The sequence below is a fragment of the Amblyraja radiata genome, chromosome 5 (genome assembly GCF_010909765.2).
Source record: "Amblyraja radiata isolate CabotCenter1 chromosome 5, sAmbRad1.1.pri, whole genome shotgun sequence".
Taxonomy (NCBI): Eukaryota; Metazoa; Chordata; class Chondrichthyes; order Rajiformes; family Rajidae; genus Amblyraja; species Amblyraja radiata.
The window spans coordinates 6,469,616-6,485,435 of NC_045960.1; the positions used below are offsets into that span (position 1 = coordinate 6,469,616).

General features: G+C 47.1%; 1 protein-coding gene and 1 long non-coding RNA gene across 2 annotated transcripts in view; both read right to left on the bottom strand.

Annotated features, from left to right (window-relative positions):
- Nucleotides 1-3,444, bottom strand: part of LOC116972798 — a 4,517-nt gene extending 1,073 nt beyond the window's left edge. Inside the window, exons 1-2 of the long non-coding RNA XR_004411880.1 lie at nt 3,399-3,444; nt 1,802-1,880 (exon numbers count right to left, since the gene is read on the bottom strand). This is a non-coding gene — a long non-coding RNA (uncharacterized LOC116972798). The remainder of the gene's footprint in view (nt 1-1,801; nt 1,881-3,398) is intronic.
- Nucleotides 3,445-5,247: 1,803 nt separating this feature from the next.
- Nucleotides 5,248-15,820, bottom strand: part of LOC116972893 (phospholipase B1, membrane-associated-like) — a 29,235-nt gene continuing 18,662 nt past the window's right edge. Inside the window, exons 7-9 of the mRNA XM_033020480.1 lie at nt 11,033-11,084; nt 7,376-7,456; nt 5,248-5,367 (exon numbers count right to left, since the gene is read on the bottom strand). Coding sequence (XP_032876371.1) covers nt 5,248-5,367; nt 7,376-7,456; nt 11,033-11,084 — 253 coding nt within the window. The remainder of the gene's footprint in view (nt 5,368-7,375; nt 7,457-11,032; nt 11,085-15,820) is intronic.

Consider the following 15,820-nt stretch of genomic DNA (forward strand, 5'->3'; position numbering starts at 1 on the left):
ACACACACACACACACACACACACACACACACACACACACACACACACACACACACACACACACACACACACACACACACACACACACACACACACACACACCGCACACACACACACACCTCACACACATCACCCAGACACACACACACACACATATGCACATACACACTCACACACACATACACATACACACACACATTCGCACATACATACATACACGTACACACACACACACATACACACACATATACACACATATACACACACACATACGCTAACACACAAACACACACACACACTAACACACACACACACCACGCACACACCACACATACATACGCTAACACACACACACACCACACACACACACACACACACACTGCACGCACACACACACATACACACACACACCCCTCAAAGTCCCCCCTCCCCCTTTCCCCCCACTCTACCCTGTACCCCACCCTGGTGTGGACCCATTTCTCCACTATCGTGCCCCCTGTCCCCTTCCCCACCCTCTTCCACATATTGGTCCCTTCTTCAGGCGTGTGTCTGCAGATGATACTGCACACAGGTATAATCAGGCTGAGGCCACGTACAACAGGTTGATCAGAGATAAAATGCACTGGAGTGTGGAGTATACAGTAGTTTCTCAATGTCGCAGTTCCAGGGAAAAGATCCTGTGTGTGCAGGGTGGAAATATCAGAGACTAGAGACCGTTGTTTTACGGCAAGAGGAGCAACGATTAATGAAGATCCCCGGAATGAGTGGGTTAACATATGATGAGCGTTTGTCAGCACTGGGCCTGTACTCGCTGGAGTTTAGAAGGATGAGGGGGCCCCTCATTGAAATGTACAGAATAGTGAAAGGCTTGGATAGAGTGGATGTGGAGAGGATGTTTCCACTAGTGGGAGAGTCTAGGACTAGAGGGCACAGCTTCAGAATTAAAGGACGTTCCTTTAGGAAGGAGATGAGGAGACATTTCTTTAGTCAGAGCGTGGTGAATCTGTGGAATTCTTTGCCACAGACGGCTGTGGAGGCCAAGTCAGTGGATATTTTTAAGGCAGAGATAGATAGATTCTTGATTAGTACGTGGTTATGGGGAGAATGCAGGTGTTTAGGAGGGAGAGATAGAGCAGCCATGATTGAATGGCAGAGTAGATTTAATGGGCCGAATGGCCACATTTTACTCCTATCACCTATGACCTTATGACCTAAGGCGCGCGGAGTAAGTTTATTTAAACACAGAGTGGTGGGTGGCTGGAAGGCGCTGGCAGGGGTGATGGTGGAGGCAGGTACGATAGTGGTGTTTAAGAGGGTTTTAGGCAGGCTAGAGTCAATAGTCAAGTCTATAGAGTCAAGACTCATAGGTCCAGAAACGGAACAATGAGATTGTTACTTGCACATGGATATGCAGAGGATGGAGGGATATGGATTATGTGCGGGCAGCTAAGAGTTGGACACAAAGTGCCCGAGTAATTCAGAGGGTCAGGCAACATTTCTCAGAAAACATGGATAGGCGATGTTTCTCATTCGGACCTCTCTTCAGATTGGATCCAGAAAGTCACCTATCCAAGTTTTCCGGGGATGCTGCCTGACCCTCTGAGTTACTCCAGCACTTTGTGTATTTTTTTGTGTAAACCAGCATCTGCAGTTCCTTGTGTCCACAGAGAAGAGATGATCTTGGCGTCGTGTTCGGCACGGACATTGTGGGCTGAAGGGCCCGTTCGATGTTCTAATACATTACACTGCAAATACAACAGAATTCACCAACAGCAATAAATGAGGTTGAGGTGTTACCTACCCTGTAGTCACTGCTGATATTATTTACAGATACGTTTCCTGAGTTGTGGAGTTTGGCCAGGCACTGTGGAACAAAAACCCTGTGGGAACAAAAAAAGATCATAAACATGTCTTTGTGGATCACAAGAGGTAGATCTTTAAGGCAGAGATAGATAGATTCTTGATTAGTACGGGTGTCAGGGGTTATGGCATCTCATGTAGATAGGGTGGTAAAGAAAGCTTTTGGTGTGCTGGCCTTTATAAATCAGAGCATTGAGTATAGAAGTTGGGATGTAATGTTAAAATTGTACAAGGCATTGGTGAGGCCAATTCTGGAGTATGGTGTACAATTTTGGTCGCCTAATTATAGTAAGGATGTCAACAAAATAGAGAGAGTACAGAGGAGATTTACTAGAATGTTGCCTGGGTTTCAGCAACTAAGTTACAGAGAAAGGTTGAACAAGTTAGGGCTTTATTCTTTGGAGCGCAGAAGGTTAAGGGGGGACTTGATAGAGGTTTTTAAAATGATGAGAGGGATAGACAGAGTTGACGTGGAAAAGCTTTTCCCACTGAGAGTAGGGAAGATTCAATCAAGGGGACATGACTTGAGAATTAAGGGACTGACGTTTAGGGGTAACATGAGGGGGAACTTCTTTACTCAGAGAGTGGTAGCTGTGTGGAATGAGCTTCCAGTGAAGGTGGTGGAGGCAGGTTCGTTTTTATCATTTAAAAATAAATTGGATAGTTATATGGATGGGAAAGGAATGGAGGGTTATGGTCTGAGCGCAGGTATATGGGACTAGGGGAGATTATGTGTTCGGCACGGACTAGAAGGGTCGAGATGGCCTGTTTCCGTGCTGTAATTGTTATATGGTTATTATATGGTTATGGGGAGAAAGCAGGAGAATGGGGTTAGGACGGAGAGATAGATCAGCCATGATTGAATGGCGGAGACTTGATGGGCCGAATGGCCTAATTCTGGTCCTATCACATGACCTTATGACCTTATGAGAGGGTCCTGTTGGAAGAACGAGTTGGCAACCTGTTTCATTTCATAAGTTCATAGATCAATAACTATAGGAGCATAATTAGGCTATTCAGCCCATCAAGTCTACTCCACCATTCAATCATGGCTGATCTATCTTTCCCTCTCAGCCCCATTCTCCTACCTTCTCCCCATAACCCCTGACACCCGTACTAGTTTAGTTTAGTTGTAGTTTAGAGATACAGGGTGAAAACAGGCCCTTCGGCCCACCGAGTTCGCACCGACCAATGATCCCCACACAGTAACACTATCCTACACACACTAGTGACAACTTTCATTTATACCAAGCCAATTAACCTGCAAACCTGTACGTCTTTGGAGTGTGGGAGGAAACCAAAGTGCCCGGAGAAAACCCACGTGGTCACGGGGAGAACGTACAAACTCTGTACAGACAGCACCCGTAGTCAGGATGGAACCCGGGTCTCTGGCGCTGTAAGGCGGCAACTCTAATGCTGCGCCACCGTGCCGCCTCTAATCAAGAATCTGTCAATCTCCGCCTTAAAAATATCCATTGATTTGTCCTCCACAGCGGTCTGTGACAGAAGAAGGGGAGAATTGTGACTGAAGATCTTACCCTGGTGTTTGTGTGGTGAGGCCTGGGCTGTAGTGTTGGAGGAGGCTGTCGATGCCGGGCATCTCCACAAGGTTGACAAAGGCCCGTGGCAGCTGTAGAGGTGCACGTGCAGTGAAATCAGATGATAATTCACACAGAGACTCATAGAGTGGTACAGTGTGGAAACAGGCCCTTCGGCCCAACTCACCCACACTGGCCAACAATGTCCCAGCTACACTAGTCCCACCTGCCCGCGTTTGGCCCATATCCCTCCAAACCTGTCCTATCCATGTACCTGTCTAACTGTTTCTTAAACGTCATAATGTGTGTTGAGGCGATACAGATCTTCTTGCACTAAATATTATTCCCTTTATCCTGTATCTGTACACTGTGGATGGCTTGAAAGGTTATCCTGTATTGTTTATTGACTTCTTGACCTCTAAATATTGACTTCCCTAACTTCAAGTAACCCTTGCTTTCCCTCTCTCTCCATCCCTCCCCCTTCCCAGTTCTCCGACCAGTCTGACTGTCCCCTGATGACATTTTATCTCAGTTTGCTTCGTTGTCACCATCTCCGAGCTAACAATGATCTACTCTACATTCTCCTTGAACTTCATCCCCTTTGATGTCTCGTTCTCACACCTTACACTTCCTTATCTCTGTATCTCCCCCTCCCTCCCCTGACTCTCAGTCTGGAGAAGGGACTCGACCTGAAACGTCACCCATTCCTTCCCTCCAGAGATGCTGCCTGTCCCGCTGAGTTGCTCCAGCATGTTGTGTCTATCTTCGGTTTAAACCAGCATCTGCAGTTCCTTCCCACACATCATGTATTGTCTTTATGCTGGCTGAATAGCTCGCCTCCAAAAGGTTTTTTCACTGTACCTCGGTACACGTGACAATAAACAATAAAGTAAACTAAACTAAAGAAACTCTGGGGATCATTTCTATGCCGTTAGAGTTGTAAGGTTGTACAGTATAGAAATAGTTTTAAGGAAAATCTCAAAGCATTTTTTAATATTAAGTATGCAGGAGTAGGCCATTCGGCCCTTCGAGCCTGCACCACCATTCAATCTGATCATAGCTGATCATCCCTCAGTATCCCGTACCTGCCTTCTCTCCATACCCTCTGATCTCTTTAGCCACAAGGGCTACATCTAACTCCCTCTTAAATATAGCCAATGAACTGGCCTCAACTACCTTCTGTGGCAGAAAATTCCACAGATTCACCACTCTCTGTGTGAAAAATGTTTTCCTCATCTCGATCCTAAAAGATTTCCCCCTTATCCTTAAACTGTGACCCCTTGTTCTGGACTTCCCCAACATCGGGAACAATCTTCCTGCATCTAGCCTGTCCAACCCCTTAAGAATTTTGTAAGTTTCTATAAGATCCCCCCTCAATCTTCTAAATTCTAGCGTGTACAAGCCGAGTCCATCCAGTCTTTCTTCATATGAAAGTCCTGACATCCCAGGAATCAGTCTGGTGAACCTTCTCTGTACTCCCTCTATGGCAAGAATGTCTTTCCTCAGATTAGGAGACCAAAACTGTACGCAATACTCCAGGTGTGGTCTCACCAAGACCCTGTACAACTGCAGTAGAACCTCCCTGCTCCTAAGGGCCAGAAGGTTCAAGGTTTAAGTTTCTTTGTCACATGCACAGTGAAGATGATCAAGGAAAAGATATGGCCCATTAGGAAATGAATGTTCACTCTGTGCATGGAGGATAATGGAGGACAAGTGAACCATCTTCTCTCCAACTAGAGAGCGGTCCTGACCTACACTCTCCCTCATTGGAGACCCTCGGACTATCTTCAATAGGACTTTACTGGCTCTGGTTGAAACGTCCCCCTGCCTCTGATCCTCTGAGTTTAGTTTAGTTTATGGGTAAGGGGATGTTCTTCGAAGAGGAAGGTTTCACCGTGCTTACCTCCTGATAGAATATATCCAGGGCATCTTTAATTCTGATTGTGACATTTTCTGGTGAGTAATGCTCCTAAATAAAGGAATGAAAGAAAGAACACCTTCAACACTTTGTAGACGATCGCTTCCCAGTCGAAAATGTCCCTGTTCAATAGATTGATTGAAAAATGCAGCATGGAAACAGGCCCTTCAGCCCATCGAGACCATGCTGTCCACTGATCGCCCTTTCACGCTGGTTCTTTAGACTTTAGACTCAGGTACAAGATATGACGGCACGGAAACCGGCCCTTCGTCCCATCAAGTCCGTGCCGACCTGGACAAACCTCCTCTTTCCCCATTCAGAAGCCTTACATCCTCCCCTTAATGGGGTGACCATAACTGTACGCAATACATGGGCGGCACGGTGGCGCAGCGGTAGAGTTACTGCCTTACAGCACTTACAGCGCCAGAGACCCGGGTTCGATCCCGACTACGGGCGCTGTCTGTACGGAGTTTGCACGTTCTCCCCGTGACCTGCGTGAGTTTTCTCAGAGAACTTCGGTTTCCTCCCACACTCCAAAGACGTACAGGTTTGTAGGTTAATTGGCTTGGTATAAGTGTAAAGATTGTCCCTAATGTAGGATAGTGTTAGTGTGCGGGTATCGCTGGTCGGCAGAATCAGTGGGCCGAAGGGCCTGTTTCCGCGCTGTATCTCTAAACTAAACTAAACTAAACTAAACTATTCCAAATGCAACTTAATTAAAGTCCCTCAAAGCTGCATCATGACTTACACTGAATGCTCCGATCTAGGAAGGCAACTATTCTATTTGCCTCCTTTACCACTCTGTCAACCTGTGTTGCCTCTGTCAGCGAGGTATAGGCTTGGACCCTAAGATCCCTCCGCACATGAATGCTGCGTTAATTTAGAAACAAGAACTGCAGTTGTCAGTTTACAATAAAAGACACAAAGTGCTGGAGTAACTCAGCGGGTCAGGCAGCATCTGTGGAGAACATGGATAGGTGACGTTTCACAGAGTGCTGGAGTAACTCAGCGGGTCAGGCATCATCTGTGGAGAACATGGATAGGTGACGTTTCACAGAGTGTTGGAGTCACTCAGCGGGTCAGGCAGCATCTCTGGAGAACATGGATAGGTGACGTTTCACAGAGTGCTGGAGTAACTCAGCGGGTCAGGCAGCATCTGTGGAGAACATGGATAGGTGACGTTCCTCAGAGTGCTGGAGTAACTCAGCGGGTCAGGCAGCATCTCTGGAGAACATGGATAGGTGACGTTTCACAGAGTGCTGGAGTAACTCAGCGGGTCAGGCAGCATCTGTGGAGAACATGGATAGGTGACGTTTCACAAAGTGCTGGAGCACTGGGTCAGGCAGCATCTGTGGAGAACATGGATAGGGGACATTTCAGGTGAGGATCCTTCCTCAGACTGGGTTACATTGTTCCTTTCCAAACCGAACTCTGAACGTTCAAACATTAATCCTCATTACTGTTATCATTGGAGTTACCACGGACTATCTTTAATCGGCTTTTTTTTAGTTTAAGAGATACAGCGTGGAAACAGGCCCTTCGGCCCATCGAGTCCGTGAAGACTAGCGATCACCCCGTACACTAGCACTACCCTACACACACTAGGAACATTTTACAGAAGCCACTTAAATTACAAACCCGCACTTCGTTGGAGTGTGGGAGGAAACCAGAGCACCCGGAGAAAACCTACATGGTCACGGGGAGAACGTACAAACTCAGCATAGGCAGCACCCGTAGTCAGGATCGAACCCGGGTCTCGGGCGCTGCGCCACCATGCCACCCACACTATCTTACGCTCAATGTGATTCCCTTTATCATGTAACGATACACTGTGGGAGGCACATTTGTAAACATGTGTAGTCTTCCCGCTGACTGGATAGCACGCAACTAAAAATCTTTTCACTGCACCTGACGGTGACATTAAACAAATCTTAACTCAACTTACTGGTTCAGTCTGCCTCAGCACCTTTAAACAGTAGCAGGTTCCTGACATATTGACGCATATTATAGTGAATACACAAACACATCACTGCTTAATAAGAATATCTTTGCACATCACCTCGTTCATGTAATAAGCACACAGATCAGCGATGCCAATGTAGACTGTGATTATCTTCCAATCCCTCAGAAAGTCAATGTGCTGAAAGAGATACAGGCACTGTTAATTGCTGCTCTTAACATTTTAGTTTACTTTGGAGACACAGTGTGGAAACAGGCCCTTCGGCCCACCAGGTCCGCTCCGACCAGCGATCATCCGTACTCTAGTTCCATCTAAGCCTTCAAACCTCCAAACCTGTATGTCTTTGGAGTGTGGAAGGAAACCAGAACACCGGGAGAAAACCCACGCAGGTCACAGGGAGAATGTACAAACTCCGTATAGACAGCGCTCATGGTCAGGATCGAACCCAGGCCGCTGGCGCCACTGTACCTCCCAATCTGGCATGGTCAGGGGTATTGACATGTCCGAAGTCCAACCAATACAAGGATAATTCCTTTTAAGTATGTTTTTTTAGAGATATATTGCGGAAACAGGCCCTTCGGCTCACCGAGTCCACACCGACCAGTGATCCCCGCACAGTAACACCATCCTGCACACACTAGGGACAATTTACATTTATACCAAGTCAATTAACCTACAAACCTGTACGTCTTTGGAGATGTCGGAGAAAAGCCACGCAGGTCATTGGGAGAACATACAAACTCCGTAGAGACAGCACCCATAGTCGGGATCGAACCCGGAACTCCGGCGCTGTGAGGCAGCAACTCTACTGCTGTACCACTACTAGCTTTCTGACACTAGCTTTTCGGACATCAATGTTATAACCATATAACCATATAACATATAACCATATAACAATTACAGCACGGAAACAGGCCATCTCGGCCCTACAAGTCCGTGCCGAACAACTTTTTTCCCTTAGTCCCACCTGCCTGCACTCATACCATAACCCTCCATTCCCTTCTCATCCATATGCCTATCCAATTTATTTTTAAATGATACCAACGAACCTGCCTCCACCACTTCCACTGTAAGCTCATTCCACACCGCTACCACTTTCTGAGTAAAGAAGTTCCCCCTCATGTTACCCCTAAACTTCTGTCCCTTAATTCTGAAGTTATGTCCTCTTGTTTGAATCTTCCCTATTCTCAAAGGGAAAAGCTGATCCACATCAACTCTGTCTATCCCTCTCATCATTTTAAAGACCTCTATCAAGTCCCCCCTTAACCTTCTGCGCTCCAGAGAATAAAGACCTAACTTATTCAACCTTTCTCTGTAACTTAGTTGATGAAACCCAGACAACATTCTAGTAAATCTCCTCTGTACTCTCTCTATTTTGATCCTTCCTATAATTGGGCGACCAAAATTGTACACCATACTCCAGATTTGGTCTCACCAATGCCTTGTACAATTTTAACATTACATCCCAGCTTCTATACACAATGCTCTGATTTATAAAGGCTAGCATACCAAAAGCTTTCTTTACCACCCTATCTATATGAGATTCCACCTTCAAGGAACTATGCACGGTTATTCCCAGATCCCTCTGTTCAACTGTATTCTTCAATTCCTTACCATTTACCATGTACGTCCTATTTTGATTTGTCCTGCCAAGGTGTAGCACCTCGCATTTATCAGCATTAAACTCCATCTGCCATCTTTCAGCCCATTTTTCCAAATGGCCTGAATCACTCTGTCGACTTTGGAAATCCTCTTCATTATCCACAATGGATAATCTTGGTATCTTGGTATCATCTGCATACTTACTATTCCAATTTACCACACCTTCATCCAGATCATTGATGTACATGACAAACAACAGTGGACCCAACACAGATCCCTGAGGCACCCCACTAGTCACCTGCCTCCAACCCGACAAACAGCCATCCACCATTACCCTCTGGCGTCTCCCATTCAGCCACTGTTGAATCCATCTTGCTATTCCTGCATTTATACCCAATAGTTGAACCTTCTTAACCAACCTTCCATGAGGAACCTTGTCAAAGGCCTTACTAAAGTCCATATAGACAACATCCACTGCTTTACCCTCGTCAATTTCCCTAGTAACCTCTTCAAAAAATTCAAGAAGATTAGTCAAACATGACCTTCCAGGCACAAATCCATGTTGACTGTTCCTAATCAGACCCTGTTTATCCAGATGCTTATATATATTATCTCTAAGTATCTTTTCCATTAATTTGCCCACCACTGAAGTCAAACTATATCTTGCTCTGAATCTTATACCCATTATCCTTTATCTGTGCACTGTGGACGGCTGGCAAATCGGTTGTGGGCCCAGGGTTGCCAACTTTTTCGCTCCCAAATAAGGGACAAAAGCTCAAAATACGGGACAAATTCCCGACGGCAATTCGTTGACCGACTCGGCCGTGACTGGGTGAATGATGAGTTGGCCCAGGTGCTGGGCTGCACACAAAGCCCAGCCGGCGGGCCAGCTGAGGAGTTTTGGACCGGGCCGCGCGACAAAGTCCGGTGCCCCGTCCAACTCAAGAACCGATGATCGGCCATGAGAAGGAGGGGTGGTGGTGTCGGAAGTAAGCGAAGGACCGAAGGTCGGACAGCTGGCTGGGCTGCCGACCGACGGGGCCACGGGCGAGGCGCTGCTGCTGCACTCCATGGGCTGCACTACGTCGGGACGGGTGAGGCGGGGCCGGACGCGGCGCTCCGACCCGACAGTCCCCTCGACCCGAGTAGTAGCGGTCAAATATGGGACAAGGGTGGTCCTGTATGGGACAAACCAATTTAGCCCAAATTACGGGATGTCCCGGCTAATACGGGACAATTGGCAACCCTATGTGGGTCTGTAACTTGGTAGGTCAGGCAGCACCTCTGGAGGACATGGCTAGGTGACATTTTGGGCTCGGGCCCTTCGACAGACCCTTCCTACGTTCCGTGTGACTTAGGGGAAACCAGGGGACTTGCCAAGCCAAAGCAGTCCATTTGTGCTTTGGCTCCCAGTCAGAATGAAGCTGATCATGCACTGTAGATGTAAACACCGCGGCAACGCGGATTGGAACAAAATCTGGACACACTAATTAAGGGCCTGTCCCACATACGTGATTTTTTTCGGCGATTTGCCGGCACGCGTCATAGTCGCAGCAGGTCGCCGAAAATATTCAAAAAAAGGCCAGACAGGCGACATGTTTGGTCGTGAGTAGTCGCCCAAAAAGTCGTACCTTTTTTCTGGTCACCGCTGGATTTTCAACCTATTGGACATTTTTGGCCACCTGTTGCCACTATGATGGGTGCCGGCAGTCGCCGAAAAAAATCGCCTAAGTGGGACAGGCCCTTTCGATCCAGAAGGAAATCTTTTGAGAATCCCTACCAACCAAAAAACCCTTTAAAATCCCCCAAAAAATAAGTTAAAAAAGCCTGCACCGTACACCTCCATTAAACTTACCCACGCTGTGCCCTCTGCTGTTGGACATTTCCACCCTGGCTCTGACTCTGACTGTCTACCTTATCTGTGCCTCTCACAATTTCATATACTTCTCTCAATCCTCCTCTCGACCTCTGACGTTTCAGAGAAAACAATCTAAGTCTGTCCAACCTCTCCCTGTGGCTGAAGCTCTCTAATCCAGGCAGCATGCTGGATTAGGTAGACACACTAATCCAAGGTAGACACCAAAAGCTGGAGTAACTCAGCGGGCCAGGCAGCATCTCTGGAGAGAAGGAATGGGTGACGTTTCGCACTCTCACCGGATTATTCTTTAAACTGTTCACCAGTCTCAGAGCCTGCTCCGATAATTCCCTGAAATAAACAAATCACGGCATTACTCAGTGTAGTTACATTATAGAAGATATTAGACAATATCAAAACCATCGCCTGCTCTTACATATGACAACACCAGCAGAGACTTTACAGCCCATCAGGTCCAGACAAGCTCCCAGAACAGTCAATCTAATCAGATTTATTTCCCTCCCTAGATAGACACAAAGGGCGGGCTTGGTGGTGCAGCGGTAGAGTTGCTGCCTTACAGCGTTTTCAGCGCCGGAGACCTGGGTTCAATACTGGCTACGGGTGCTGCCTGTACGGAGTTTGTACGTTCTCCCCGTGACCTGCGTGGGTTTTCTCCAAGATCTTCGGTTTCCTCCCACACTCCAAAGACGTGCAGGTTTGTAGGTAAATGTAAAAATTGTCCCTAGTGGGTGTAGGATAGTGTTAATGTGCGGGGATCGCTGGTCAGCGCTGACCCGGTGGACCGAAGGGCCTGTTTCCGCGCTGTATCTCTAAACTAAAGTGCTGGAGTAACTCAAGTCAAATCAAGTCAAGAGAGTTTATTGTCATGTGTCCCAGATAGGACAATGAAATTCTTGCTTGCTGCAGCACAACAGAGTATTGTAAGCATAAATACAGAGCAGTTCAGTTCAATACACACATAAATAAACAGATAAAGTGCATTAGGCTGTTATAGTTCAGAGTTTGTTTGATGAAGAGTTTAATAGCCTGATGGCTGTGGGGAAGTAGCTGTTCCTGAACCTGGATGTTGCAGATTTCAGGCTCCTGTACCTTCTGCCCGATGGTAGCGGAGAGATGAGTGTGTGGCCAGGATGGTGATGGGTCCTTGATGATGTTGGCAGCCTTTTTGAGGCAGCGACTGCGATAGATCCCCTCGATGGTGGGGAGGTCAGAGCCGATGATGGACTGGGCAGTGGTCACAACTTTCTGCATTCTTTTCCACTCCTGGACGCTCAAGTTGCCGAACCAAGCCACGATGCAACCGGTCAGCATGCTCTCTACTGTGCACCTGTAGAAGTTAGAGAGTCCTCCTTGACATGCCGACTCTCCGTAATCTTCTCAGGAAGTAGAGGCACTGATGTGCTTTCTTTATAATTGCATCATTGTGCTGGGATCAGGAAAGATCTTCGGAAATATGCACGCCCAGGAATTCAAAATCTGACTCAGCAGGTCAGGCAGCATCTCTGGAGAAAAAGGATGGGTGACATTTCGGGCTGGGACTTGAGTCTGTAGAAGGGTTCCGACTAGAAACGTCAGATATTCCTTCTCTCCAGAGATGCTGCCTGTCCTGCTGAGTTACTCCAGCATTTTGTGTCTTGTCTTCAGTTTAAACCAGCACCTGCTGTTCCTTCCTACACCCATTTCTCTCTGGTGGTTCCCTGTACGTTTCAAACTCCCGGGGAGTGTTGCAGAGCAGAGGGATGAAGAACTAGTTGAGTTTAATTTAGTTGAGAGATACAGCGTGGAAACAGGCCCTTCGGCCCACCGAGTCCGCGCCGACCAGCGATCATACTAGATCTATCATACACACTACAAACAATTTACAGAAGGCAATTAACCTACAAACCTGCACGTCTTTGGGATAATAATAATAATATCTTTTATTGTCATTGCACGTCAGTGCAACGAGATTTAGTATGCAGCTCCAACCGATGAAAAAGAAAAGTAAAATAAATAAATAAGCTGTGTGTCGTGACCATCCGAGGGAGACAGTCCAGGGGGGATGGGGGGCACTCAGCAGGGCCGGTTCAGAGCCGCTATAGCTCTTGGAATAAAGCTCTTTCTGAGTCTGGAGGTTCGGGCGTAGAAGGCCTTGTAACGTCTGCCGGAGGGAAGTAGTTCGAACAGACCGTTACAGGGGTGTGATGAGTCTTTATGGATGCTGACGGCCTTCCTGAGGCACCGTGTGTGGTAAATGCCCTCCAAGGCTGGTAGCTCTGTCCCAATGATCCTCTGCGCTCTGTGGACGACGCGCCGAAGAGCTCTCCTCTCCGCCTCCGTGCAGCTGAGATACCACACAGAGATGCCATACGTTAATATGCTCTCTGTAGTGCAGCGGTAGAACGTTGTCAGCAGCTGTTGGGGCAGACCAGTCTTTTTTAATGTCCTCAGGAAGAACAGTCGTTGCTGTGCCTTCTTGACCAGCGCAGCGGTGTTGGTGGACCATGGGTCCACCATGGGATGTGGGAGGAAACCGGAGCATGCGGTCACGGGGAGAACGTACAATGAAGCACATCGGACCCGGGCCTCTGGCGCTGTGAGGCAGCAACTCTACCGCTGCACCACCATGCCACCACCACATTGTTCCCTGAAAGTGGCATCACAAGTAGCAAGGGTGGTAAAGAGGACTTTTGCTACATTAGCCTTCATCAGACACAGTATTGAGTATAGACGTTGGGACATTATGCTGGAATTGTGCAAAGCGTTGGTGAGGTCACATTTGAGTTCTTGTTTAAGAAGGAACTGCAGGTGCTAGAAAATCGAAGGTAGACAAAAATGCTGGAGAAACTCAGCGGGCGAGGCAGCGAAGGAAATAGGCAACGTTTTGGGCCGAAACCCTTCTTCAGACGTTATTGTGTTCAGTTTTGGTCACCCTGCTATAGCAAGGATGTTATTAAGCTGGAAATAGTGCAAAAAGATTTACGAGGATGTTGCCAGGGCCTGAGAGGTTGAGCAGGCTAGGACTTTATTCCTTGGAGCACAGGAGAGTGCGGGGTGATCTTGGAGAGGTGCATAAAATCACAAGGGTGAATGTACATGCTATTTTACCCAGGGTAGGGGAATCGAGAACCAGAGGACATAGGTTTAAGGTGAGAGGGGAAAGGTTTAGTAGGAATCTGAGTGGGAGCATTTTCGCTCTGATGCTGGTGGGTATATGGAACGAGCTGCCAGAGAGGTAGTTGAGGTAGGTACTCTGGACTTTGAGTGGAGCACAGATTGGAAAGATTTAGAGGGATATGTGGGATTGGCTTAGATGTGGCATCTTGGGCAACCTGAACAAGTAGGGCCGAATTATCTGTTTCCATGCATGACTATATTTCAGTTTATGTTTTAGAGATACAGTGTGGAAACAAGGCCTTTGGCCTACTGAATCCACGCCGACCGGAGGAAGAGATAGAGTAAATGCGCAGGTAAATGGGATGTCGTGGTGGCGCAGTGGTAGAGTTGCTGCCTCACAGCGCCAGAGACCCGGGTTCCATCCTGACTACAGGGACTGTCTGTACGGAGTTTGGTACGTTTCTAGGTTAAATGGCTTGGTGTAATTGTATAAATTAAAGGCGACTCCGGACGGACAAAGCTGCCACAGCCAGACATAAAAACAGTTTTTGTCCACGAGTAGTTGCTCTACTCAACAGCCAAGAATCTGTACCTCCCTTTGATCTGGTATTTTGTTGGTTCACATGCTTGATCAATGGTGTTTTATCATTAATGTTTTATTATTATTAATGTTTAGTGTTTTCAGAGTCATTCGTAACTGTCACTGTATGTCATGTTGTTACTTGTGGGCGGAGCACCAAGGCAAATTCCTTGTATGTGAATACTTGGCCAATAAACTTATTTCAATGTAAAATTTTCTCTAGTGCGTGTAGGGTAGTGTTAGTGTGTAAGGACCGCTGGTCGGTGCGGTTTGGGTGGGCCGAAGGGCCTGTTTCCGCGCTGTATCTCTAAACTAAACTAAAACATAGAGTTTTTTACCCAGTGTAGGGGAATCAAGAAGCAGAGGACATACTGTAGGTATAAGGTGTGGGTGGAGGAGGGGGGGGGGGGGCGGATTTAATAGGAACCTGAGGGGTAACTTTTTCACACAAAGGGTGGTGGGTGTATGGAACGAGCTGCCAGAGGAGATTGTTGAGGCTAGGACTATCACAGCCTTTAAGAAACAGTTAGACAGGTACATGGATAGGACAGGTTTGGAGGGATATGGGCCAAGTGCAGGCAGGTGGGACATGTTGGCCGGTGTGGGCAAGTTGGGCTAAAGGGCCTGTATCACTCTAAGACTGACACCACGCTTGGTAAAAACCTTCAGAACTATATAGAATTGCAAGGACCGGCAAAGGCAAGGCATTTTAAACTAAATAGTGGGGGAGATGAGAAAAAAATTGGAAATACAAGGATGAAGTTAAAGGGAAAGAGAGTGTAGGAAAAGTTAAGAAAGACACCAGAATAAATGGGGCAGAAAGCTCATGAAGGGATAGGAGTGTATGGCCAAGTGAAATAGGAATCAATGTGAAAGGTGAGGGGAATAATGGATTAAAAATATTATATATGAATGCACGAAGTACAAGAAATAAAGTGGATGAACTTGAAGCTCAGTTAGAAAATGGCAAGTATGATGTTGTGGGAATTACAGAGACATGGCTGCAACAGGGCCAGGGCTGGGAACTGAATATTCAAGGGGTGTACGTCCTATCGACAGGTGGGCAGAGGGGGTGTGATGGCTCTGTTGGTGAGGAATGAAGTTCAGTCCCTTGCAAGGGGTGACATAGAATCAGATGTAGAGTCAGTGTGGATAGTGTGGACATTCTTGCCATAGAGGGAGTACAGAGAAGGTTCACCAGACTGATTCCTGGGATGTCAGGACTTTCATATGAAGAAAGACTGGATAGACTCGGCTTGTACTCGCTAGAATTTAAAAGATTGAGGGGGATCTTATAGAAACTTACAAAATTCTTAAGGGGTTGGACAGACTAGATGCAGGAAGATTGTTCCCGATGTTGGGGAAGTCCAGAACAAGGGGTCACAGTTTA